Source organism: Eulemur rufifrons, chromosome 27, assembly GCF_041146395.1.
Source record: "Eulemur rufifrons isolate Redbay chromosome 27, OSU_ERuf_1, whole genome shotgun sequence".
NCBI lineage: Eukaryota > Metazoa > Chordata > Mammalia > Primates > Lemuridae > Eulemur > Eulemur rufifrons.
Genome location: NC_091009.1, coordinates 22,295,740 through 22,319,182, shown reverse-complemented (window position 1 = coordinate 22,319,182; position 23,443 = coordinate 22,295,740). Strand labels below are relative to the sequence as shown.

The 23,443-nt window shown below is 42.2% G+C and overlaps 2 protein-coding genes across 3 annotated transcripts in view; one reads left to right on the top strand and one right to left on the bottom strand.

Moving 5' to 3' along the window:
- Window positions 1–996: 996 nt before the first annotated feature.
- Window positions 997–5,231, bottom strand: LOC138375664 (uncharacterized). Its single transcript, XM_069459443.1, has 4 exons — window positions 5,127–5,231; window positions 4,636–4,712; window positions 3,934–4,298; window positions 997–1,213 (listed from the first exon to the last, which is right to left on the bottom strand). Exons 2-4 carry the CDS (start codon window positions 4,660–4,662, stop codon window positions 997–999), a joined length of 609 nt encoding a protein of 202 aa, XP_069315544.1. The 5' UTR covers window positions 4,663–4,712; window positions 5,127–5,231.
- PROX1 (prospero homeobox 1) overlaps window positions 4,706–23,443 on the top strand; it is a 51,925-nt gene continuing 33,187 nt past the window's right edge. The window contains exons 1-4 of one of the 2 annotated variants that reach the window (XM_069459440.1): window positions 4,706–4,772; window positions 4,904–5,015; window positions 12,770–14,561; window positions 21,482–21,589. In XM_069459440.1, coding sequence (XP_069315541.1) covers window positions 12,837–14,561; window positions 21,482–21,589 — 1,833 coding nt within the window. In that variant the 5' untranslated portion in view covers window positions 4,706–4,772; window positions 4,904–5,015; window positions 12,770–12,836. The other variant, XM_069459442.1, reaches the window with a different exon arrangement.

Sequence of the window (23,443 nt, the reverse complement as noted above, 5' to 3'; positions counted from 1 at the left end):
AATTCCACTTCTGAGCACCCCCCAGATACGGAAGGGGGGCACCACGTCCTCCCCGAAGGTGTCCTCGCCTCTTCTCTCTGCCTTTGGGTCTCCAGCTTCTTCACTGCTGTGGACTGAAGGAGATAAAGTACAACCAGATCGAAGTGTATTCTTTTTTTCCCCCTCAAATCAATGCCTCTCCAAATCCTAGCCCTCAAAGCGCTGGGCGGGGTGGGAGAAAGGCGAGTTAGTTCAAGGAGCAGCAGCACCCCTCGGAAGGTGCGCGCTCGGCCTGGCGGGCGCCTCGCCGGCTCTGCGCGGCCGGGCGGAGTGGCTGGATTATGTAAGTAGCAGCCCTCCATGTGCTCGCCACCATCTGTTAATATCTTGATATTGGAAAGTTCGGTGCCTGAGGCAAAGCCAGGGTTGGCGGCGAAGAGCTCCCGGCCTACTCTTTTCTACTCCAGGGCAGGGAATGGACCTTCCTTTGATTGCTTTTGCCCACTTCCATAAAATCAAGTAGTAATGTGCCCCTTCAGTCACGGACAGCCCCCTCATCCCCTCGGGTGTGTGTTTGTGGGCGAAGAGTGATTTCCTTCGAGGTCACCTTATTGTAATAAGTCCTTTCGATGAATTTATATTTTTCTAACAATTCTGTGCGCTCCTTTAAGCAATGTGGGAGACTCTTATTTGGGGCGGGGCTTTATTATTTTAAAAATTGTTCTTTTTTTTTTTTTTTTTTTTTTTTCTGCCAGCACCCCTGGATCCAAATTCTTGTAACGGTTATATTTCAACTTCTTTGGAGTGATTGGCTTGTGTTTACTCTGAAAGCTGTTGGTTAAACAAACATCACTCGGGAGGCTTCTAAGCAGTGGGGTTCCCAGGAGAGAAAGCGCTGCAGCTGCTACTTGCTACTGATCTTGTGGCATTTCACTTCCCCCACATTCAGAACAAATCCAGGTTGGGCTTTGGCGTCACACTGGGCACAGGGGATGAGAGTGAGAGAGAGGCCGTCAGTCAGTCTGCCTCTAAACAGCCTGCAGCAGGCCGGCCTGCACCCTGGGGTTGGTTTTTCTCTCTTCCTTTCTTCAGGATGGTGATGGCGGTGGTAGTGGTGGTGGGTGGGTGGGTAGGTGACCACGAAGGTTCTTGGATATCCTTCTCCAAAATCCACGCCCACGTTTGCCTCTCAACTGGATCTGGTTGAAATTCCCAGAATTGGTTTGTTTGGGATCTGATAATGGTTGTTTGTAAGGTTTTAAATTACTCGTGGGCACAGTCTTCCCTCCTACCCCCACCTAAAGGCTGGAAGGAAGAACAGGAGGGGGAAAATACACCAGGGAAATGTCAAGGCGAAGTGTATTCATCCCAGAACCAGACGCATGAGTGATAACAAAAGTTTGACTAAGAACACACAGATCACCCTTCAGATAAATAAGTAAATGTAACCTGCACGGATAGGGTTAGGAAAGCGGTCAGAACTTGTGTTAAGTTTTAAGTTATTGAGGTTGTGCTGGCAATGGGAACGAAGGAAGGTTTGCCTTGACCCCAGGCTTGGGCGCTCATTTCAGAGATGGAGCCAACATCTAGGCGACTTGTCGTCTCCAGGCTGACTGATCGCTTCTTCCCTATCAGAAAATAAACCGGGAGTCGCCCGAGATAGGGGCTCAGGCCTCATTCCTTGCTCCAGGGCCGCCCGAGACCCGGGAGGGCGCCGCAGCTCTGGCAAGAGAGGTTGCCAGGAGCCTGGCCTGCGCGTCGCCCCGACAGTAGAGGACAGGACAGGGCTCCACGTAGGCAGCTCACCGAGCTGTACTAGGAACCGAGCTCGCTCTCCTAGCGTCGCGCGCGCTCCGATTGCAACAAGCCGCTCCTGCACCCTAATGCGGGCGGCGAACAGCCGCGGCAAAGCGCCGCGAGCCGCGAGCCTCCGCCACTGAGGCTGGGGGTGGGGGAGCTTCCTTGTTTGCCAAGCGGGTTACCTCGACTTCGACTAGGGCCTGCCTTCCCCCGGCGTGATAAAGGACTTACTGGGGTTCGCAGGGAACTTTTCCCGCCGCCAGTTCCGGGCGTGGTGTGTGCAAAACGTGCCTCCGAGCGCCAAGTGCACTTGACACAAACTTGTGGGCTAAAGTTCAAGCCATTTCTCTCCTGGGTCTGAATCCTTTTCTCTGTCCCTGCCTCCTTTCTCCCCCATTCTACTTCTCCTCCTCTGCTCTCCTCTCTTTTAAATGTCAAACTGAGCAGATGGTTTTAAGGTGTGGAGGGCGTACGTCCTTTGCTCCTACCAGTTTATCTGTAGGCTGGAGCTAACTTATATGTACTAAGCTAAGATTCTTAAAGAAAAATACTAGGACGAAAAAGAAGAAAGGAAGTAGTTTTGATCCATTTTCAGACCCCAAATTTCCCTGCTCAATGCACCCGCTTACCTCGAAGGGACCCAACCAATAGAACCATTATTCCATCCTATATCTAATGGGCATGTTGACAGATTATCTCTGTCCCCAGCCTAAATTGTCACATCTCTACTAGAACACTTGCTACAATAGTAGATCGTTGGATGTGTGAGTGTGCTCATCTGTGTTGTTTTCATAATGGAGAGGGGGGAGTGTCTGGGGGCGGCGAAAGGGGGCGAGAAGAAGGCTGGGGAATGCTCAACGCAAGTCCCTTTTCTTATCGCCAACACCTAACCTGGCCAGCCTAATTTTTTCTTCTTTTCAATGTTTGAATTCCATGCCAAAAGTTTCCTACAGGGCACAGACTCAGACATACTAACATCGCTATTCTTACTCAAACAGAAGACTTAATATTCTCTTTACAGTTTGGTAAATTTGAGGCTGAAAGTGTAAATTTCCTAGAAAAGAGTGTGTGTGTGTGTGTGTGTGTGTCTCCCAGAAGATGGTGGTAGTGTTTGGCCAGTGTACTTGTAACACATCTCATAAATACCCTGTTGTCACGACACAGCATGATTCAACCTTTGATCTGATTAAATTTGAGTGACACACGAAAAAATATTTGTCCTGGTCCCACCTAAAAAATGAGTGTTTAATCGACTATGTATGAACGTTTCTGCTTCGCAGCTCTTACAGGTCCTGGCTTTTATGGGATCTTTTAAGTCATAAACGCGTCGTCTGCTTTATTAAAAGCCGTTTACTGTGCGGCGAAAGGGACGTTCTAGCTGCGGACGGAGGCTCGCTCTTTAGCATTTGTAACTTGCAAAGCCCAGGAAGCTCTTTAAGAACCACAATATCTAAAGAAATCTTGCTGGTTATTTTTCATCCAAGAAATGTCAAACCAAAGTGAATTCTCTATGGCTTTACGTTGGAGCCTGAAATGTAAGCGTTTGAAATTTCTTCCCTAATAAACTTCAAAGTTTGTTACCCGGGCGTCAAAACTGTGTAATTCCTGTATTGAACCGCTTTCCTTGGCCATTCTGGAGTGAGTGTATTATTGAGGGGTAATCGCGAGATAATGTTTGTAACATATTTTTTTAAAGGCTGATGTACCTGCAATCCAAATAATGTCATTAGAGGTAACCAAGGGTAAATATTCTTCTTCCTAATAATTTTGACTGGAGATTGACTGGGACTCAGCCAATGTTGATCTTTTGATATCAGATGCAGCGGACCCAGCGTGAAACCTCTGGCACCTATTATTTTTAATACCAAACCTACCTGTATTTTACTGTCCACCTCCCCTTTAAAAGGAAGCAAAGGTGACATGTATTCTTGATACTACCCAGGATCGTTTTAAAAGTGGAATGATCTGCAGATCCCTCACTCCCTCCTCCTACACCGCCCCCACTTCTGAAACCCCCACTTTTTCTCCCGTATACTTTTCCGTGCCTTCCTCCACCCAAGTCCGAGAAGCGCTCGCTCGCTCGGCCACTCGGCGAACTCGATCAGCTGTATCTGGGAAATGAAAAAAGGAAAAAAAAAGAGAGAGAGAGAGGACCTGTGTCCTGGAAGAGCGAGTGTGAGCCGGGCGCCGCTCGCAACGTCTCCCGCTTTGCATAGTGCCCGCAGATGGCTCGCTCCGGCCCCGGCGCGGCGATCCAGTCGCCCCGAAGCAGTGGCAGGGCTGGGGTGGGGGTGGGGGCCGGGGATGGAGGCCGGGGAGGGGGAGCGCGGGGGCCCCTCTCCCCTCCTCTCTTCCCAGCCCCTCACCCCCACCCCTTTTATATTTTTTTTCCTCCCAAGTTCTCTTGCCTTGCTATCCCCCCTTGAATCCGAAGGCGCCTCTCGATTGCGATTGGGTGCCGGGGCCGGGTACGTCAGTCGGACTGTGACGTGCAGTCTTCCTGTTTCCTTCAGCTGTGTCTTAAAGTAAATCTTGTTGTGGAGCGGAGCCCTCAGCTGAGGGAGCGCTCTGAAATAATACACCATTGCAACCGGGGAAAGCAGAGCGGCGCAAAAGAGCTCTCGCCGGGTCCGCCTGCTCCCTCTCCGCTCCGCTTCGCTCCTCTTCTCCTCTTTGCTGCTCTGCTCTCCTCTCCTCTTCTGCTCTCTGCTCCTCTTTTCTTTTGCTCCTCTTCTCTCCTCTCCTCGCCCCTTCTCGCCCCTTCTCTCCTCTCCTCTGCTGTCTCCTCCCCGCCCTCCTCTCGCTCCCCTCTCCCTCTCCCACTCGCCCCGCTCGCTCGCTCTCGCACAGACTCACCGTCCCTTGTCCAATTATCACAGTCATCACCCGCAAGATATCACCGTGTGTGCGCGCGCGTGTTTTCTTTCCTCTCTCTGCCGGCAAAAAAAAAAAAAAAAAGAGGAGAGGCTCGGTCCCACGGCTCTCCGCTCCGCGTAAGTACCTTCTCCCCCTCGCCAGTCCCTCCCCTTTTCCAGAACCACTTGCACTGGCTTGTTCTTGAATGAGAAGCAGAGAAAAGAGCCTCCCATTACTCATAGCCGTGTAAACATTTTTTTTTTTCCAGGAGAAAAATGGTGTTATTTAAATGAATCCTAATAAAATAGCCCTCTAAACAGTTTCTGAGCCGGAGCCTCAGTGGAACTCAGCGCTCCGCTCCTCCCGGGCAGTTCCTGAGAGTAAGTGATCCGCTTGGCTTTTATTTCTTTCTCTTTCCTGCTGGTGGCTGGGGGTGGTGTTGGCGACGGGGGGAAGGCTGGTGTCGCTGGACTTGTCCCTGATCTTGTCACCTTTTGTGTACTGTTTCTGGGGTGTGAGGAGGCGCTTGCTTCCTTGCCTTCTTTCTCTTGCCCTCTCTTCTCGGGAGAGAGGACCGCGAGGGGGACCGGGTCGCTTTTTGTTCCTCTAGATGCCCGCTTTCCGCCGAGCCTCATCCTTCTCTTCTCCCCCGGGTTAAAACTCCGGGGCTAGTCTCACGTCCTCTCTCTTTGTCTTGTTTATTAGAGCTGCCTTTCTTCCTGGCTCTTCCAATTTGCTTGTCATTTGCATACCTTTCACTTCTCCTTTTTAACCCCGGCGGAGGGCCGGGAGTGGGGAGGAGAGGATGGGGGGCGCTCTATTACTTTCCGCTCAAAACGCTGTTGAAGCTGAAATGTTGAAATCGGGGTTGGCGCGGTGGAGTGATGGGTCCCGGGAAACGAGCGCGGCGCCCCTCTCCTGAGCTCGGGGACCCAGGGCTGGGTCAAGTGGAGTCGGGTAAGGCGGCACCAGGAGCCTCGGGGGCTAGCGTGGTGCAGGGATCAGGGCCCAGGCGTCGCGAGGACCGGAGGGTCGCGCTCCGGGTGGGGGTAGGGGTGTTCTTGGGCAGCGGACACCGGAGGCGAGGAATCTCCCAGCGATCGCTGGCGGTGTTGGGCAGCTTTGGTTTGGTCTGGTCTGGGTGGTACCTACCGTTTTGCCCCAGTTCGAAGGACTGAGGAGGGAGGCGAGGAGAGGAGAGGTGAGAGTAATTGTTACTGGGAAGGCTGGTGAGGAGGGCGGGAAGAGGGGGGAAGAGCTGCTATCTTGCCTGAGCAGACCAGGAGGGGGACGCGGCGGGAGTGGGGAGCAGACATCACCCAAAGTCCAGTTTAGCAAGTTGTTGGTTCTTCTCATGTGGCCGCCAGTTTCTCCTCCTGCTAAAGCTGCACGTTGGTGGAGAGAGTGATGGGGGTCGTAAAGGGGGAGCCGCTTTCCACAGACTCCCAGGTCTCCGGCCCCCTTCCCAGCTTCTTGGGAAGTTGAGAGCCCTCCAGGCAGACAGAGAGCAGAGCTAGGAGGAGGGGTCGGGCGATAGTTTTAAATAGCCCAAGGAGGCAGGTTGGAGTGTGAAACTGCTGTTCTTGGCAACCCAGAACCCTACTCCGCCTGGGGGAAGGCTGGGAACTCACCTGCTTGTTTTTATTTTTCCAAGAAGGTCTGTGTTGTCTCCTTGAGCTTATGAAAACAGAGCAAGCACAGGGTGGCCTCCTCTCAAAGTCAAGGCTGGAAGAGTCTCTCCTCTTGTTCTCTCTCTCTCTCTCTCTCTGTCTCTCTTTTCCACCCATGCCTTCCCTTATAAAAAAAAAAAATCATTTCCTTTCCTAAACTAGGTAGGCAGAAGTCTATTACAGTGCGCATGGGCAGGGCCTGACAGGTGTGTTGTGTCAAGAAAGACAGGTGCAAATTTCCTCTGTGTCTGCGTGTGTCTGTACAGTTCCAGACCACAATGCTTGCTCGAGGGTTGTAGAGGTTTATGAATTTATGGTTGTCCTGGTTAATAGGATTGTCTGAGCTAATGGGAATTGGGCTGTTGTTGTGTTTTGAGCCCTGCCATGTGAGTTCTTTGGGTGGGGGTGGGGGGAGCAAGTTGGTATGTGTTTGTTTATTTTTCTTAAGGATGTTGGCAGACTGCTCCTGAGGCTGTGTCCCAGGCTTCTGTCTACCAGTCAGCCAAAAGCACCCCCACTTCAGGCAGCAGGTGGAGGGAGACTGACTTTCCCTTTGCTTCCCTCCAGTTTATGCCTGTCTCCCAGGTCTGTGCTTGGCAAAGATAGGGAGAGAGAGAGAGTGAGAGAGAGCTGTCCTTTGTGTGTGTGTGTGTGTGTGTGTGTGTGTTGCTTTGGACAGCCACGGGTGATGTGTAACTGCCAAGAATACCAAAGTCAGTTTGAAAGTGTTACCGTTGTTAAAGCTTATCTTTTCAGCATGCTTTCTCCTTGCTCAGAAAGAATAGGTACGTGCATAAACTCTTTCAAGTCATATGTTAAATACTTTCATAAAGTAGAATGAGCCTGTCATTGTACCAGACATGTGCCAAATGTCCTAGATATGACTTTGATGGAGAAAGAAAATCTCAAGTACATGAGAAGGTAACTGCTTTTCTATCTGATGCAAGATGAGGGCAGTCAGTTCTACGAAGAGTTTCTTGCAAGAACTTCTGCGTATTTTCAAAACGAAATGGGCTGTGTGTGGTGAGGAAGGAAGAGTATTCCTGTTAACCTGTCTGTGGGCTACAGCATGGACATGTTTCTAGAATGGTAAAATAGAAGAAGTTAAGGACTGTGGCTGGACGTGTGAGGGAAGATGTTGGGAATTCAATGTAAGCACTGTATCTGGCTTCTTAAAACTTGGCCTTTGAAAATTTTCTTTAAATGGACTACTTCTTTAAATTGACTTGCATAGGAATAGGTTAGATGGCGAGTGGTTTTTGTTGGTTCGTTTTGTTGTTGGGATGGTTGTCATTGTTTCCATGAAAATGAGATAGTATGTGTCATTTATTCCTTACACTTAATATCAAAATTTCCCCCAGTACTTTCCTTGGATGCTTTTGAAGTTCTTTGGTAACTCAAATGTCATCTATGGCTATGTTCATTTGCTTTATTTTTTAATAGGGGTTATCTGTGCTTGGCACTTATTGATATTTTATGTGTCCATTATGCAGAATTCTATTTAGTTTAATCACCACCTTGTGGGGAAAAAAAAGTCATGCACACATAACATACATCTTTGTTCTCACTTTATTCATTTCCTAGCATCGTTCCTCTATAAGCAACACATGCAATCTTAAAACCTGAGCTAGCTTATTCTCTAAGTTGCCAGACCTCCTCTTTATTTGGTTTAAAACTCAAATAGGCCTTTTTAAATGCATTTCTTTTATCATTTCAGGGATTGTCTCAAATTTGCCATATTAACATAAGAATTTTTAGATTCAGAATTAACAAAAGAAATGATAAAATGTTACTCGTTATAATATGAAAATGGATTGTGCATGACCTATTATTATAGGATTTTAACTAAGTACTTGTATCAATTGGGAAGGATATATACATAAGGAATTTTTCAAACCTTATTGCCTAGTGCATTCTCAAAGGACATTGAGAGTATTTCAATTTTCTGCAAAAAGAGAAAAGTGTAAGTGTATTTTCCTAAGATGATTTCTTGATCTCTTTTATTTACCAATTTGGTGAATTATTACTTTTTAAATAAGTACAAATTGGTATTTTAGGCATGTCTCAGAAAATATTTTGTGTTCATTTTGCAGGTAAAAAAATGTATGAACTTTTTCACAGGATAGAATAATCTTAAATGAAATCTTAAACAATTTGGGAACTCCATTGTCACAGGAAATTTTAAAACCTAACAAACAATACAATCTTAGTTAATTGAAGTATTAACTTATGTCAAGTGAGTTCTTCAAAATAACATCAAAGGCTTTCCTAACCTGATAGTAAGCAGAAATATCTCTGAAGGAAAAGTTGATAATTAGTAGAAATGAACTGTTGAATATAGTGAGGTATATAGCCTACTGATTTGGGGGTTACCTAAATCAAATCATCTGATTTTTTTTCCCCTTTGGAGCGCTGATTTCCAAATTGATTTGAAATATTCTTTGTTAATGATATTCTAATTGAAATCTCATAACCAGGTTGACCCAAGTAGATTCGGGGCCCATTCAAGGAAGATTTTTCTAAAATAAGTCAAATGTAGGCTTGAGCAACTTCTTCGAATAAAGATAGCTCAACAAAGATAGATCATCTAAATAATCTAAGCAGGAAACCATGCCAACCTTACACTCTCCCTGTCTCATAAAAGATTTGTCTGAACTATCTGTATAATTACCATAATGAAACACTTCTTTGTCCAGAATCTCCAGATAGAAGCAGTAAAAGTTTCATCCCCTTCCCCAAAATAACTTCTTCATTAAAATGGAGTGCTTAACCACTTTCTACTTCATATTGAAGTGTTACTTTGAAATTCTTTACTGAAAATTCCTTTCTACTAACCTTAAGTCATCAGTTTCCTCAGGACTTTCCATGTTAAGTAGAATGTCAGATAACTCATATTTTCATGAAGAATCTTTTGGAGTAGTTAAAATCTGATTTGATTATACCTGGATGTTTTTCCATGTAATATCTTTTTCTAGGAGGAATCTGCTATATTAAGATATGCATTGTATAGGAATTATTAAAGCATTTGTGTAGTTTATATGCCAGTAGGTACAACAAAATATTTAATGATAAAAAATTCTATATAGACTTTCACATTAATTAAAGAGGAGTTTATAGAAATAGAGTACATGTATCTGATAATAATACATTTGGGTTCAAATTCTACATCAGTATTTTTCTGTCTCCTTGTTGATATTGATGTTGACCAATGCTGATCAAAAGGCTTCATATTGCCTGATTAGACTCAAAATTAACGTTAAAATGAAAATACAATAAGAATCAATAGTAATTGTAGCTGAAACATTATGGCTTAATACCTATGTTGGGAAATAAAGGAGTTTTTAAAAATCCTAATGGACAGGACAATATTGATGATAAAGTCATTCCACAGCATCCTTTAAATTCTGAATTGGGAAATCATGTAAGCACTTGGAAAATGTTTTCAAGTGATTTAATCTACATTATAGTCATGTAGCAGTGCATTTTCTTATGTGGTAAATATATTCATATATATTTCTGCAGTATATGTATCTTGTTTATGAGACACGATGCTAATAAAGTACTGTGTCAACCAGTTATTATTATTTAATCTTGCCTATAGTCTCCATGGGTTATGCTCCCAATGTGTATTAACACTCTACCTTTATTTCTAAATGTAGGTCTAAGGTGTATGGAGAAATTGACTTATTTGGGCCTATTAATATAATGCCTTATTTTTCTGGATTCTGTAACTTTTCTTATTCTTCCCACTTGTCTTGTCCTCTTTGTTATGTTTCAGCCAGACATTTTACAAGACCTAAAAGTATTTAAACTATTTTAGCCCCAAAAAGAAAACAAATCATTTAATCTAAAAATGTTGACTGATTGTAAGAGAATTGGGAAAATCAATTCAGTTCGGTGAATACAGAGGGAGTTATAAGATATCTTGTTCTTAACAGACCCCACAAGCATGTTTAATTAACACTTATTCTCCACTGAAGATGAAAGTATCATTTCTTTCCACCTTAGGAAGAGCACAGCCCTCCTCTTGGCTCCAGCATGAGGCAGGGATGCAGCTGTTGATACCTAGGCTAGATGAGAGGAAGTGCAGTTGACGCAGAGGTAAATGGCAGTTGGAAAAGGAAGGATGCCTGGGGATGACCTTGTACTCATCAACTACACCAGTGTGTCCTTTCTGAGCCTCTGTTGCGGAGGTGCTCTTCCCATAGCAAGCAAGGATGGCAGGAGGAAAGTCCTGTTTAAGTGTTAAGGTTAACAGGGGAAGAAAAAATGCTGCAGAAAGTTTGCTCTACATTTTAATTGGAGATCTGTGTGCTTTGCAGGTGATATTAAAGAGAAAAGGATTTGCACACAAAAAGAAAAGAGGTAAAATTTCAAAATAATGGCAAAGAACTCAATTTTTGGAAAGCTGATATACAAACAAAAAAATCTTCCTTGTAACCGCCCTCCCATATGCAAGCATTTCTGTGATTGATAGAGCTTTGGAATGATTAATCCTTTTTCTTGTTCCTCTCAATCTTTCCTTGTTCTTTCTCGCACCTGACAGCTAACCTGATTTATCAGATCTAGTGTATTAGCGTAATATTCATCACTGCATTTTTGTATTCCTGAAACCAATTTTATTATCAGTGTGTGAGGGGGTCTCAATCATTCTGAATTCAATTTTGAACCCAATATTGAAGTTATTGAGGTCTCTGTCTCCATTCCAAGTTCAGCAAATTTTATCCTGAAGCCTACAAAAAGTATTTCAACCTCAAGCATACCAAAATATATATACAGGTATATTTATAAGGAAGCAGCATCTTGCTTCATGATACCCTAAAGCTGGTTCTCTTAAAATGTTTTATCTTCATATAAAAACCAGGAGCAAAAGACTGCATGATGAAATCCTTGTCACTTAAAAAAAAAAATACATATTATCGCCATCTAAACATTGAGCATTTTCTTGATTTTTACAGGTTATTTCATGCTGAAATTATGCCTATTTGCATGGATAGTCATTCTTTAAAACTAGCCACAGATGCAGTCCTAGGGAGCACGTAGATGTTTTTACAGGTGAACCGAAAGAGATGGGAGCTGTTCCAAACACTCTGCACGCTGCCTTTGGCAATAGACCCTGTTATTGTGAAGATGTGCTCTGTTAAGCAAACGTGATGTTTAATATTAGATAAACCCGGCATGAAAAAATTATTTTTATTTTCTTCATAAAATGTTAATTGTAAACAAAAAGATGTGACATCTCATATATGTACAAAATTGGGCATTAGTGTCACTTAGTTAATAAGTCACACAATATGTCAAGTGTCTTTTATAAAATGCAAGGAAGGATGTTCTCTTTTTATATTGTGTTCCCAATAAACAATGGAAGTTCATATACAAAGAAAGTATTTCCGTTTCTCACATGTTTGATTGATGTTATTTTCTTTCTTATTTATGTATCTTCTCTCAGTCTTTTAATTTTTATTTTTTTCTTTAATTTGGCATAGGAAATAAGATTCACAAATGGTGTATTTTAAAGAGTTTCTTTGGGCATTTGAAGTATTATTTTGGCAGATTTTAATAGAAGAAAACTCATCCTGGAGATATATTTATCCTTGCCTAGTTCAATAATTTATTATTCCACATATTGATTTCTAAAATGTGATAACATCCTTCTTTTGCAGTGAATCCAATTTATAATAATTTAAGTCATCAGAAGGACATTGTGAAAATTTATAAATATTCTTATAGTTATATTAAGATATAGCAACAGATAACATCTTCATATATGATTTCACTAATAAAAAATACATAACTATGCTAAATAAGCAGACTTGTAAAATGAGTATTTGGGCATCTATTTCAATGGTAAATCGACTATTTATGTTTGCAAGATGCTGATTGGGGTGTTCTTCCCATTTTACATATGACAAAATATTTTACAATTTAGCAATAAAGGGTGTGTGTTAAAAATTTACATTTATTTTAGAGTCTTTTTTCTTTAGTAACATTAAAACCACAATAATTTTCATGCAGAAATGGAATTTTTCATCCAAATTTCACACAGCCTCAAAATGTAACCTTATTTCTTAAATGTAGACCACTTTCATCTTCTTTTACAATGTGAATCTCAATGCCCAAAATTTAATCAATTGGTTGTCAGAGGCTGTGTTCTTATAATCTACTGTTTCTTCTGAAGATAAACAGTATCATTTTAGGCATTTGTGAAAGAGAATCATATTACTGGTGCTTAAGCAGTTTTTGCTTTTTTTTTTTTTTTTTTAATCTTAATCCATCTTAAACCAGTGGAGCAGAAATATTTAAAAATGTTTCATTTCAAGCAGAGTGCATAATAAATTGCAATAATTGTAATGTGCCATAAATCCCAGAGCCTATGCATTTTGCATTTGATTCAGGATTGAGGTCAGGAAATTTGGAGAAATTTAAAGAAAATGATTCATCAGTCCTTTTGTTCTGTTGGCCAGGGTCCCGGGATTCTTGAGCTGTGCCCAGCTGACGAGCTTTTGAAGATGGCACAATAACCGTCCAGTGATGCCTGACCATGACAGCACAGCCCTCTTAAGCCGGCAAACCAAGAGGAGAAGAGTTGACATTGGAGTGAAAAGGACGGTAGGGACAGCATCTGCATTTTTTGCTAAGGCAAGAGCAACGTTTTTTAGTGCCATGAATCCCCAAGGTTCTGAGCAGGATGTTGAGTATTCAGTGGTGCAGCATGCAGATGGGGAAAAGTCAAATGTACTCCGCAAGCTGCTGAAGAGGGCGAACTCGTATGAAGATGCCATGATGCCTTTTCCAGGAGCAACCATAATTTCCCAGCTGTTGAAAAATAACATGAACAAAAATGGTGGCACGGAGCCCAGTTTCCAAGCCAGCGGTCTCTCTAGTACAGGCTCCGAAGTACATCAGGAGGATATATGCAGCAACTCTTCAAGAGACAGCCCCCCAGAGTGTCTTTCCCCTTTTGGCAGGCCTACTATGAGCCAGTTTGATATGGATCGCTTATGTGATGAGCACCTGAGAGCAAAGCGCGCCCGGGTTGAGAATATAATTCGGGGTATGAGCCATTCCCCCAGTGTGGCATTAAGGGGCAATGAAAATGAAAGAGAGATGGCCCCGCAGTCTGTGAGTCCCCGAGAAAGTTACAGAGAAAACAAACGCAAGCAAAAGCTGCCCCAGCAGCAGCAACAGAGTTTCCAGCAGCTGGTTTCAGCCCGCAAAGAACAGAAGCGAGAGGAGCGCCGACAGCTGAAACAGCAGCTGGAGGACATGCAGAAACAGCTGCGCCAGCTGCAGGAAAAGTTCTACCAAATCTACGACAGCACTGATTCGGAAAATGATGAAGATGGTAACCTGTCTGAAGACAGCATGCGCTCGGAGATCATGGATGCCAGGGCCCAGGACTCCGTCGGGAGGTCGGACAACGAGATGTGCGAGCTCGACCCGGGCCAGTTCATCGACCGCGCCCGCGCCCTGATCCGAGAGCAGGAAATGGCTGAAAACAAGCCGAAGCGAGAAGGCAGCAACAAAGAAAGAGACCACGGGCCAAACTCCTTGCAACCGGAAGGCAAACACTTGGCCGAGACCTTGAAACAGGAACTGAACACTGCCATGTCACAAGTCGTGGACACTGTGGTCAAAGTCTTTGCGGCCAAACCCTCCCGCCAGGTTCCTCAGGTCTTCCCGCCTCTCCAGATCCCCCAGGCCAGATTTGCAGTCAATGGGGAAAACCACAATTTCCACACCGCCAACCAGCGCCTGCAGTGCTTTGGCGACGTCATCATTCCGAACCCCCTGGACACCTTCGGCAACGTGCAGATGCCCAGTGCCACAGACCAGACGGAAGCACTGCCCTTGGTTGTCCGCAAAAACTCCTCCGACCAGGCTGCCTCCGGCCCCGCCGCCGGCAGCCACCACCAGCCCCTGCACCAGTCGCCTCTCTCTGCCACCGCAGGCTTCGCTACGTCCACCTTCCGCCACCCCTTCCCCCTTCCCCTGATGGCCTACCCCTTTCAGAGTCCACTAGGTGCTCCCTCCGGCTCCTTCTCTGGCAAAGACAGAGCCTCTCCTGAATCCTTAGACTTAACTAGGGATACGACGAGTCTGAGGACCAAGATGTCATCTCACCACCTGAGCCACCACCCTTGTTCACCAGCACACCCACCCAGCACCGCCGAAGGGCTCTCCTTGTCGCTCATAAAGTCCGAGTGCGGCGATCTTCAAGACATGTCCGAAATCTCACCTTATTCGGGAAGTGCAATATCCTTTGATTTTCCCCTCAAGGAAGAAACAAAACAAAAAAACAAAAAATGGTTTCCCAAAAGGTTAGGTTTACACAATATCTAGAATAACGTAGATTAGTATGTTCTTAAGAGTTCAATCTTTCCTGTTATTCAATGCGATAGACTTTTATCAGCATGCCTGTGGCATTCCTGATTGCAGAAAAAGCTTAACACTAGACCAGCATCTTTGCAACTTTCACAAGTTGTTCATTGCCCCACGGGGCCTGGTGTTTAATATGTGCTTTTTCAGCAGTGGTGTTTTTCTGTTTTTTGTTTTTGCTGTTCTTCCTGTATTATCTCCTTCTCTGTCTCTCTCTCTCTCTCTCTCTCTGTCAGTTTTTTTAAAGAGTAGATTCAGAGATGGAAAAAAAAAAATCTCATTGGAAATATTGATTGAATTCTCTCAGATGTTTTTTAAAGATGGTAAGTTTTATAATGGAATAAAGAGAAAAGTCAGTTTTCAGATCCCTAAAATCCCATGACAAGGATTTTTACTTTAAACCATCTGCAAGGCTCCTGGTCCATTTAAAGAAGGCCCGATGAAATCTTACGAAGAGCACTTTATTTATGGGAGGCTGAGGTGGGAGAAAAATGGACGTGGATGGGAAGTTAGATTCTCTCTTTAATCTTTAAGTGAGACTTTTTTTTTTTTTTTAAGGAAATATACAGGTACTGATTTATTCAGACAGCATCGGTCTCTCTCTGGTTCACCCAAGGTCTGTTCTTTGGGCCTGGTGCAGCTGCCTCTATGCATGATTAACCTCTGTTCAGCCATACACAGAAATCTTTTGTCCTAACATATACAAAGCAAATTATTTTGGAAAGCAAGAGAGCACAATTAAACATAAAACTCAGCTGTATTCGACTTAAAAATGGCTATCTTTTTATGACTCCTTTAAATTCTGAACCTGACTTTTATGTAGAGATGCCAGTTATATTTTTTATTAGACCTATTCTGAATTTCAGCTATTTTTAACTGATGATATTTTTTTCTCTGTACATTGGTTTTTTCAGTAAATTTTTAAAAATCTTGTAGTCGTTGGTCTTTTGGGGTAGCAGAATAGTAGCATTTGGGGGCAGGTGGAGGCATGTTTCTTGTATAATCAATTACCAGATGGATATAAAATTTAGCAATTAAGTTGGTTGTTACTAAATTGAGGATTTCAAGCAATTGTCTTGATGACTAGAGATTGACATTTTCGTATCTAAGCCCACTCCAGAGGCTGCCACGTAAGCGCAAAAGTCCCAGCTATGGAACAAATGTGTTTTCCCAGTTAGTGGAGGTTGTACTTCCAGCCAGCTCTCTGGATAGTAGCGAAGATTTCTGATGAGGTGAACTGGAGCCACAAGCATGAAGTCTAACTTGGGCGATTAAACATGGAGTCTCTTGCCATAGTGAGGAAGAAGAGAAGGATGTTTGAGATTTAGATATGTAAATAGAAACTGAGACCTAGCTTGGTGGTTGATTTAACTTTACCTTTCAAAGATCTAAAATTTGATCCACCAGTCATGAATCAAAGCTGCACTCAGCTCCATGTCTCACACATTATAAGCAAGTAATAAATATTGGTCAAAAGGATTGGAATATAGATGTTGGTTGATGAGAAAGGCAAAGTAAGAAGACACAATGACTTGAATGGTTTTTTTTTACCCTTTTGGCAAAAGCATGTTCAGAGGTTCATGTCAGGCTAATGTCTAGAGATAAGAACCATTGCACCTCGGAGATGCCTTAACTTCTTTTTGAAACAAGCAGTAGTGATAGTGGATTGTTTCTTTCTCTCTCTCTCTCTCCCTCTTCCCAAACACACACACTCTCTCTCTCACACACACACACACACACACACAAAGTGAAGCAACATGCATGCCCATTTTGGTAAACATTTGAGGCCAGTTTTCAAAGTTCTTTAAGTCCATACTAAACTCTTCAGCTCAAGATGCCAGTTTATGGTTTTTTAATTAGATTTTTGATTATTACCAGTTCATTATAATTATGGCTGTACTTTTTTTTTAAAAGTAAGTTTGGACTTCTAGGAAAAAAGTTTGGTCTTTTAGATTGCTTTAGGTGTTGGTCATGTTCATTGTCTCACCCTCTCTAAATCCCCTGAGGAATTTTGAGGATTTGAATAGAAAGAAGTTTCTTTTATTTCTATATGTGTCAAAGGCTTTAAAGGAAATATAGCTGCTGCTGCTGCTTCAGAGCAATAACTTCTCCTTTCTCCTGTCAACCAATGCAAGATTCTGTAGAACAGTGACAGTTGAAAAACACCAAGTTCATATGAAATATTAGTTGCTTACACCTGAAGCTATTTCTTTCATATGGCTAAATAATTTGGCCACTTGTAATTAATGGTTACATTTTCCACCTATTGGCCTTCTGTGCTCTGGTTCTACCTCTTTCCCCTCTAACACGTTGCACTTTTAACCATTTATCTCATTGATATATTATTTCTCGGGAAAAGAAGATAGGCAAACAACTTTTTCTGTAATTCTCACAGTGAGGATCTGAGTGTTTGTGGGGAGGTTGGGTCCACTTTTCTCCTGTCTCTATCTCTGTATGGCAATGAGTTCTTCCCTTGATTCGCCTGATGGTGTACAGGCAATAGTCTCAAGCTTTTTCCTGGAAGAAATCTCTGGGAATCACAGTGAGTGATTACTTTAGTTTTAGGGATACAGAACCATATGTACAGTTATTGCTTGAAAAGATCAATCAATAGAAATGAGTAGAAATAGGATGAAATGGTGCCACTGTGATTGCCATTATTATGTTTTTTTATTTTTAGTTCATGGCTTTCCAAATTGTTACAAATAATTTAATTCTTAAGGAAAAATCCTTTCCTCCTCCAAAGGGTATCATCTGTATTTTTGAACAGAGTAGCCAAGATAAAAACTGAACTATTAAGGACACAAGCTTATCAGATAAATCCATTCTAAGTTCAGCACATTAAACACATATGTTCTATAGGATAGAACACACTACCACTTTATCCCTTGTAGTGGAAAGGAAATAGTGAATGTCTGCATGTCAAACTGAAGGTCAGTGCACCTGCTCCAAGGGCTCACTCATGTCTTGGATATAAAAAATGTGTCCAGTATCTTTGCAAATGAATCTCTTTAATCAAATATTAAGTTTTATTCAAATTCCCAAAGAAACAGCCAGCCAATTGCTTTTCTTCGTGATGTTCCTTGTCGTTCAGCCTCTTTGCATCTCAAGAAAAATAGCCTTGTGTAGGCCTCAAATATTTGCATGTACCCAATTAAAGCACAACAGTAGTATTATAAGCTGTTAAGATGTGCAGGTGAAGAAATTGAGCCTGTTCTTTGTGACAGCCGGCTTTCCCTTCTCAACTTGTACGGAAATGTTTAAAAGACTTGAAGTTCAGAAAGGAAAATTGTTTAGTAATTTGAAATTAAAATCCAACTGGAAAACATGGATTAAAAATGCATTTCTAAAATGTAAAACAATCCACAGAAGTTGATCTTTTAGAATTCTTGTAGGGCCATAGCAATTATATTAGCTATACTGAAACCTATAAAGACAGAAAGATTTTGGGCTCCTAACTCCTTTCCCACCTGGGAAAAGATTATAAAATAAGGAAATTAAAAAAAAAAAGATTTCCATACACTATGTGTCCCTCTGATTATGTTGAACTTCTTAGTGAAGTGACAGCTTACTCTGTCACTATCATTATGTGAATGAGTTTAGATCTTTTCTCCCCGTTGTAATTTTCTAGGGGGGAAACCTCTTTGAAATACAGCAGATCAGAGAATAAGAAACTAAAACTCTTTAGGTTTCAAGTGTCTTAGAAAAAGTAAGCAGTCTCTCGATTTGCTTAACTGCAGCGTGTAAAATCTCTAGCCACAACCCAGAGTTCAGTTGGAAGAAAAGAATTTTCTTCCTCAGGCTTCACCCCCTATTATTCTTCCATTTGCCTTTTTGCTGCCTCCGCGGCTCCTCCCATGGCTGCTGTTTAGGTAAGCGTATATCATGCTTGGTAAACAGACAACACTTAGATTCTCAGGTTGTTTGAACACTGCTTTAGGTTCAGCTGCAGTACCCCGCTTCTCTGATCTTTTATATTCCTGAGCAGATGTCTTTCATTAATTTATGGATTTATCATCTTTTCTTTTTTTTCTTTTGCTTTTGCTTTTTTTTTTTTTTTTTTTTTTTACACCTGGCAGCTGTCTCAAGTTTCAGCAGTTATTGTCTATTTTGCATTATACATAGAATTGAATGTCATCTGTCTTCACAAAGCTATGGCTAAGAGAATTGAGGCAAAGCCACATGGACTGCCGGGACAGATCTTGTTTGCGTTCCATCCCCCCTCATCCCACCCCCCCTTTACCTCCTTAATATTTATTTGTGCTCATTTTCTTTCCTGGCCTTGAATGGAGCTTAGCTCGTGTTCAGTACAGCTGTATGTTTACTGAATCTATTCCATCATGAGTCATTGTGCGTGTGTAAGTATCCTGGAAACAGCTAGTGCTTTCTTGGAAGAACAGTTGCTTTTCAGCACAAGCACTTAAAAGGCAAATTAACCAATTGGTCAGTTCAGATTTATTTTGAGGAGGAAAAAAGGATTATCTAACTGTTGGCTTTTAAATATTTCATTAGCTATTTTTAATAGTTTATTAGAAACATATATTTTATGGGAATTTTATCTTAATTACACAATGGGCAGGAGATAAAGATGAATTCTGTGTTCCATTTCAACTGATCAATTCCAAGTATTACCAACAGGAAACATTTTAAAGCAAAATCGGACTCGAGAAATATGAATTAGAATAATTTTTCATTAAATAAAAAGCCTCTAAATCCTGATTAAAATAAAATGGAGAGTTTACTTTTTTAAAAATAAGAAGCACTAAAATATCTTAACATAATTTAGATGTATTGAAGGCTTCAGGAAGTTTTGGTAGCTCTAGGCTTATCTGAGAAATACAGCAAAACAATTTGTATTTTGTATGAGACCAAATATTAACAGATTTGGGACTTATAATGAAACGGGCGAAGTTGTTTTAATGTCGCCGGCTGAAAGAAAAGATTAGAACTCAGATCTGAGAATGTTTGTCGAAGTTCGGACTTGCCTAAAACTCTTATCACAAGGCAATAGGAGACAGCTTGCAACTATTATTTCACTTATCCATTTGGACAGATGGTCCTGAAGTGTGCCGGCTCCTTTAGGCTTCTCTATCAGTCTAATGGAGGTTACTGGAGGGCCTTTCAGCTCTTTCCTTGGCACAAGAAGTATGTCAGTCATAAATTATCGTCTTTGTAATCATTAAGGATCTCAAACAAAAACACAAGTTCAGTTAAGCTGCTTTGGCTTACAGATAGAAAATCAAAATTTCTTTCTTCAGTGTTTATTTTCAGTAAAAAAAAAAAAAAAAAACCAAACCACAATTCTTAACTTTTCTATTTACAAACCAAGGTGATCTTTTTAAAAATGAATGAGATATTAAAGGGAATGTTCATTGAACAAATTGTCAGCAGAATATTTGGTTAAATACCCCATTAAAGGAATCAAGAGCTTATCAATATTAATTTGATTATGCTTCTCTGGGAACTTTCTGGTTTCCCTCCATCCTTAAGATTAGTCATGCTGTGCTTGATGAAGGTCATTTGGAAACCTTTACCTTTTTTAAATGTCGGTGTTTATTTTACCTTTCTTGGTCAGCTGTGAAATTTTTGTCGGGTAGTTGAAGGGTTGTGTGTGCATGTGGGTGCATGTGTTTGTGCACACATGCACGTTTTCTTTTCTTTCCCCCCCCCCCTTATTTTTCCCAGACTCTCTTTTAAGAGAAAATCCTTAGAGAAGCTTCTAGGAAGGACCCTTAATTGACCTTGTGGGGGACCACATTGATTTTCTCCACGTGCATCTTCATTTCTGATAAATTATAAAGCCATTAATTTGCTGAGGAAATGGCAGGGCCAGGCTGCGGCACAGATGTGACCAGAGCCATCCCAGCTCTGAGTCTGCTGAGGAGTGCCAAGAATCTGGGGGAGAATCAGGAAGCTTGGATTGTTATGGTTAGCTTCACGTTCTCTTGGGAACTGTTTTAGTTGCTGCTGTTTACAGATCTAAAAGGTAATGATGTTTCCAGATAAATAGGCCTTCTTATTTGGGGTAAGTGGCCATTTATTGATCTGCTAACCCACATTTATTGATTTGTTAGCCCCAACTACTGTGTCACTCTCAAAGGAGTTAACTATAAATCCAGGACAGGCAAATCGTATTTGGTTTTGGACCGTTGCTTTAACAAAAGCGACGCCCCCCCCCTTCTCTCTGTGCCAAAACTACCCCTCCCAAGTTTTAGCTATTATTTAAAAGGAAACAATTAAAAGGATATAATACGATAAGAAGAAAGTGAGTCAAGATGCTCCATTAGATTAGCACTAAAAGGTAAAACGTGAAACTTGCATAACAGTGTTCAAAATAATGCATTTTATATTTTCATGTACATTAGTATAATAATTTGATGTAAACTGCAGAGTGTACAGAGAAGAACAAACAGAACTGTAATTGCAAAGAAGAAAAATAAAACTCTTATGACAAGAGTTGCACAGTACATGTTGGGTGCATTTGTCTCCTTAGCAACAAGTGAACGTATACATAGCCTACCGACCTAAAACAAAGGGAATGTTTTGCCATCCTCACCGCGGAGTAGCCAACTCCATTGTGCTCCTCACCATCACATTTGGCAGTTTCTGACAGGCAATGGCCGCTTGGAGCAAACGGCAGCAAGTTAGCAGTGGGTTCCATAATCTGTGCCCTGTACCTTCTCCTGTTCCCGAAACTGCTTTGTGGGCCCCCAGACCCTCTGGAGGTGGGGCAGAATTGGGGAGGTGGTAGTTCTTGTGCTTACAGGATTTTTTTTCCTTAACCAATTGCATCCTACATGCAGGAAGGATTGTCACCCAATCATTTGAAAAAAGCAAAGCTCATGTTTTTTTATACCCGTTATCCCAGCTCCAATATGTTGAAGACCTACTTCTCCGACGTCAAGGTAGGGCCATTTTTTATTATTAATTTCTTCATTTTCTATGCACGTGGTAGTGATCTGAACTCCCAGAACTTAATGGAGATGAATGTGGAATCAGTTTATTCATACACCTGTGTTATAATTGATTTAATGCCCTTGTCTTTTTGTCTAAAGGTGTGGTAAGGAAAGATGCCACTTGTGTATTAAGACTGAAGGACTGGTATTAATAAGTCACATGGGTTTCTAATATAGTCCGGAAAACTTAGCCTCTGTCTTTATATGTTTGAGTGGCTTCTTGGAAGAAATTTTGGCTTGTAATGGATGGATGTGCTTTAGAGAATGTTTTTTTTTTTTTTCCCTCTCCCTTCAGCAACAGTAAACTGTTTCTGTTTTTGTTTCTGTTGGTTTCCCCATATTTGTGCTTATGAAAGCAAACTCTAGCACCTCTTTTTCCCCCCTGCCGAAAAGGAGCGTACATTGAAATTCTCTATGCAGTAGCTGCTTAAAAACAAAAGTGATGATTGTCTCTTATTTACAACTTAATTTGTTGTTGATGTGGAGTACACTGAGCATAAGGAGAATGAATAAAGTGACAGATTCAGGACACATTATTCAAATGAGGATATGAAAGCTGTCGGCCTACAGCTGCAGCCTCCTTCATTCTAGAGAATATGGGGACCTCCTGGTTCTCTGTGTATGTGTGTGTGTGTGCGTGTCTGTGTCTGTGTGTGGGTTTTAAGTAATTGTTTGCATCAACTTGATGTTGTGTTAATCATCTGTAACTTTTTAAAACATAGATTGGGTTTTGATGATGATAATGACACACATGGTATCATTATCCAAGGAACTTGATAAACACTACATTAGCCGAGATTAGTTTATTAGGGTTGGGTGTTTTTCCCCCACCCCTCCCCTGCCCACCCCCATATGTACAAGTTCTTATTTCTGCCACTGAGAACTCACAGGCTGCCAAAACATGCTTGCTCTTCCACCGCTCCCTGCACGCAGCTTGTTTTGTGCTCCGTGTCCAAGTGGCTTCAGTGGCCCCATTTTGCAGGCCAACTCATTTCAGTTTCCTTCACTGATGTTTTATTTGGCCTTATAAGAAAAGTTCTGTTTTCCCTCCTGTTTGCTTTTGAATTGTGTATCAACTTCAGCCTTTTCTCTTCCTCCATCGCTGGCTGTGCTCCTTAAGTGGAAGGCATATTTTCTCCTCATTCGGTGCCAGTAAACCGGGCAAGATGGGGACGCAGAGAAAGTCAGGAACTCGAATGGCTGGTTAAGAATCATTAAACACAAAAAAGGCTGAGTGACGCAGTAGGCCAAGAAAAGGGTTTGGGCTTTGTTGGGGGGACAATCTCCAAAAGGCAAATTGAAGGGAATTTGTCAACTGGTTGAGGACTGGCCAGCTTCTAGAGCCTGGTAGAACCTGGCGAAGTTTGTCTTCCAAGGAATCTTCCCAACACTCTAGTTCTAAGAGGGGCACATGGAGGAAAGGGAGAAAAAGGTTATTGTGCACACACACACACGTGTGTGTGTGTGTGTGTGTGTGTGCGTGCAGAGGTCCATGCTATCCCCTTCATGCCTTTGAGGGCAATGATCTGCAATGTTGGGATATAATAATGACAATACCCTATAATATTTATGTAACACCTTTCATGTAGAAAGAGGCCAAAGAGCTTTACAAAATACATGGTTAGGGATCACTAACCCACCACTGAAACGCAGCCACCTGGGCGGTGGAGAGCAGCAGCCATTCTGAGGCAGCAGCACTACCCAGATGTTGATATTAGACACATTCATGTTTTGTGCATGTGCCTGCACACGTGTGTGGTGGGGAGAGGAAAATAGGGTAGATTATCGATCTGCTGCTTTATA

Bases quoted from the DNA above. Each gene is read 5' to 3' on its own strand.
- LOC138375664 (XM_069459443.1), bottom strand. From the start codon at position 4,662: ATGACTGTGATAATTGGACAAGGGACG. The intron at 4,299-4,635 runs GTGAGTCTGTGC...ATTTACTTTAAG, and splicing joins TGATAATTGGACAAGGGACG to ACACAGCTGAAGGAAACAGG. The intron at 1,214-3,933 runs GTCCTCTCTCTC...AACCATTATCAG, and splicing joins CTCGCTCTTCCAGGACACAG to ATCCCAAACAAACCAATTCT.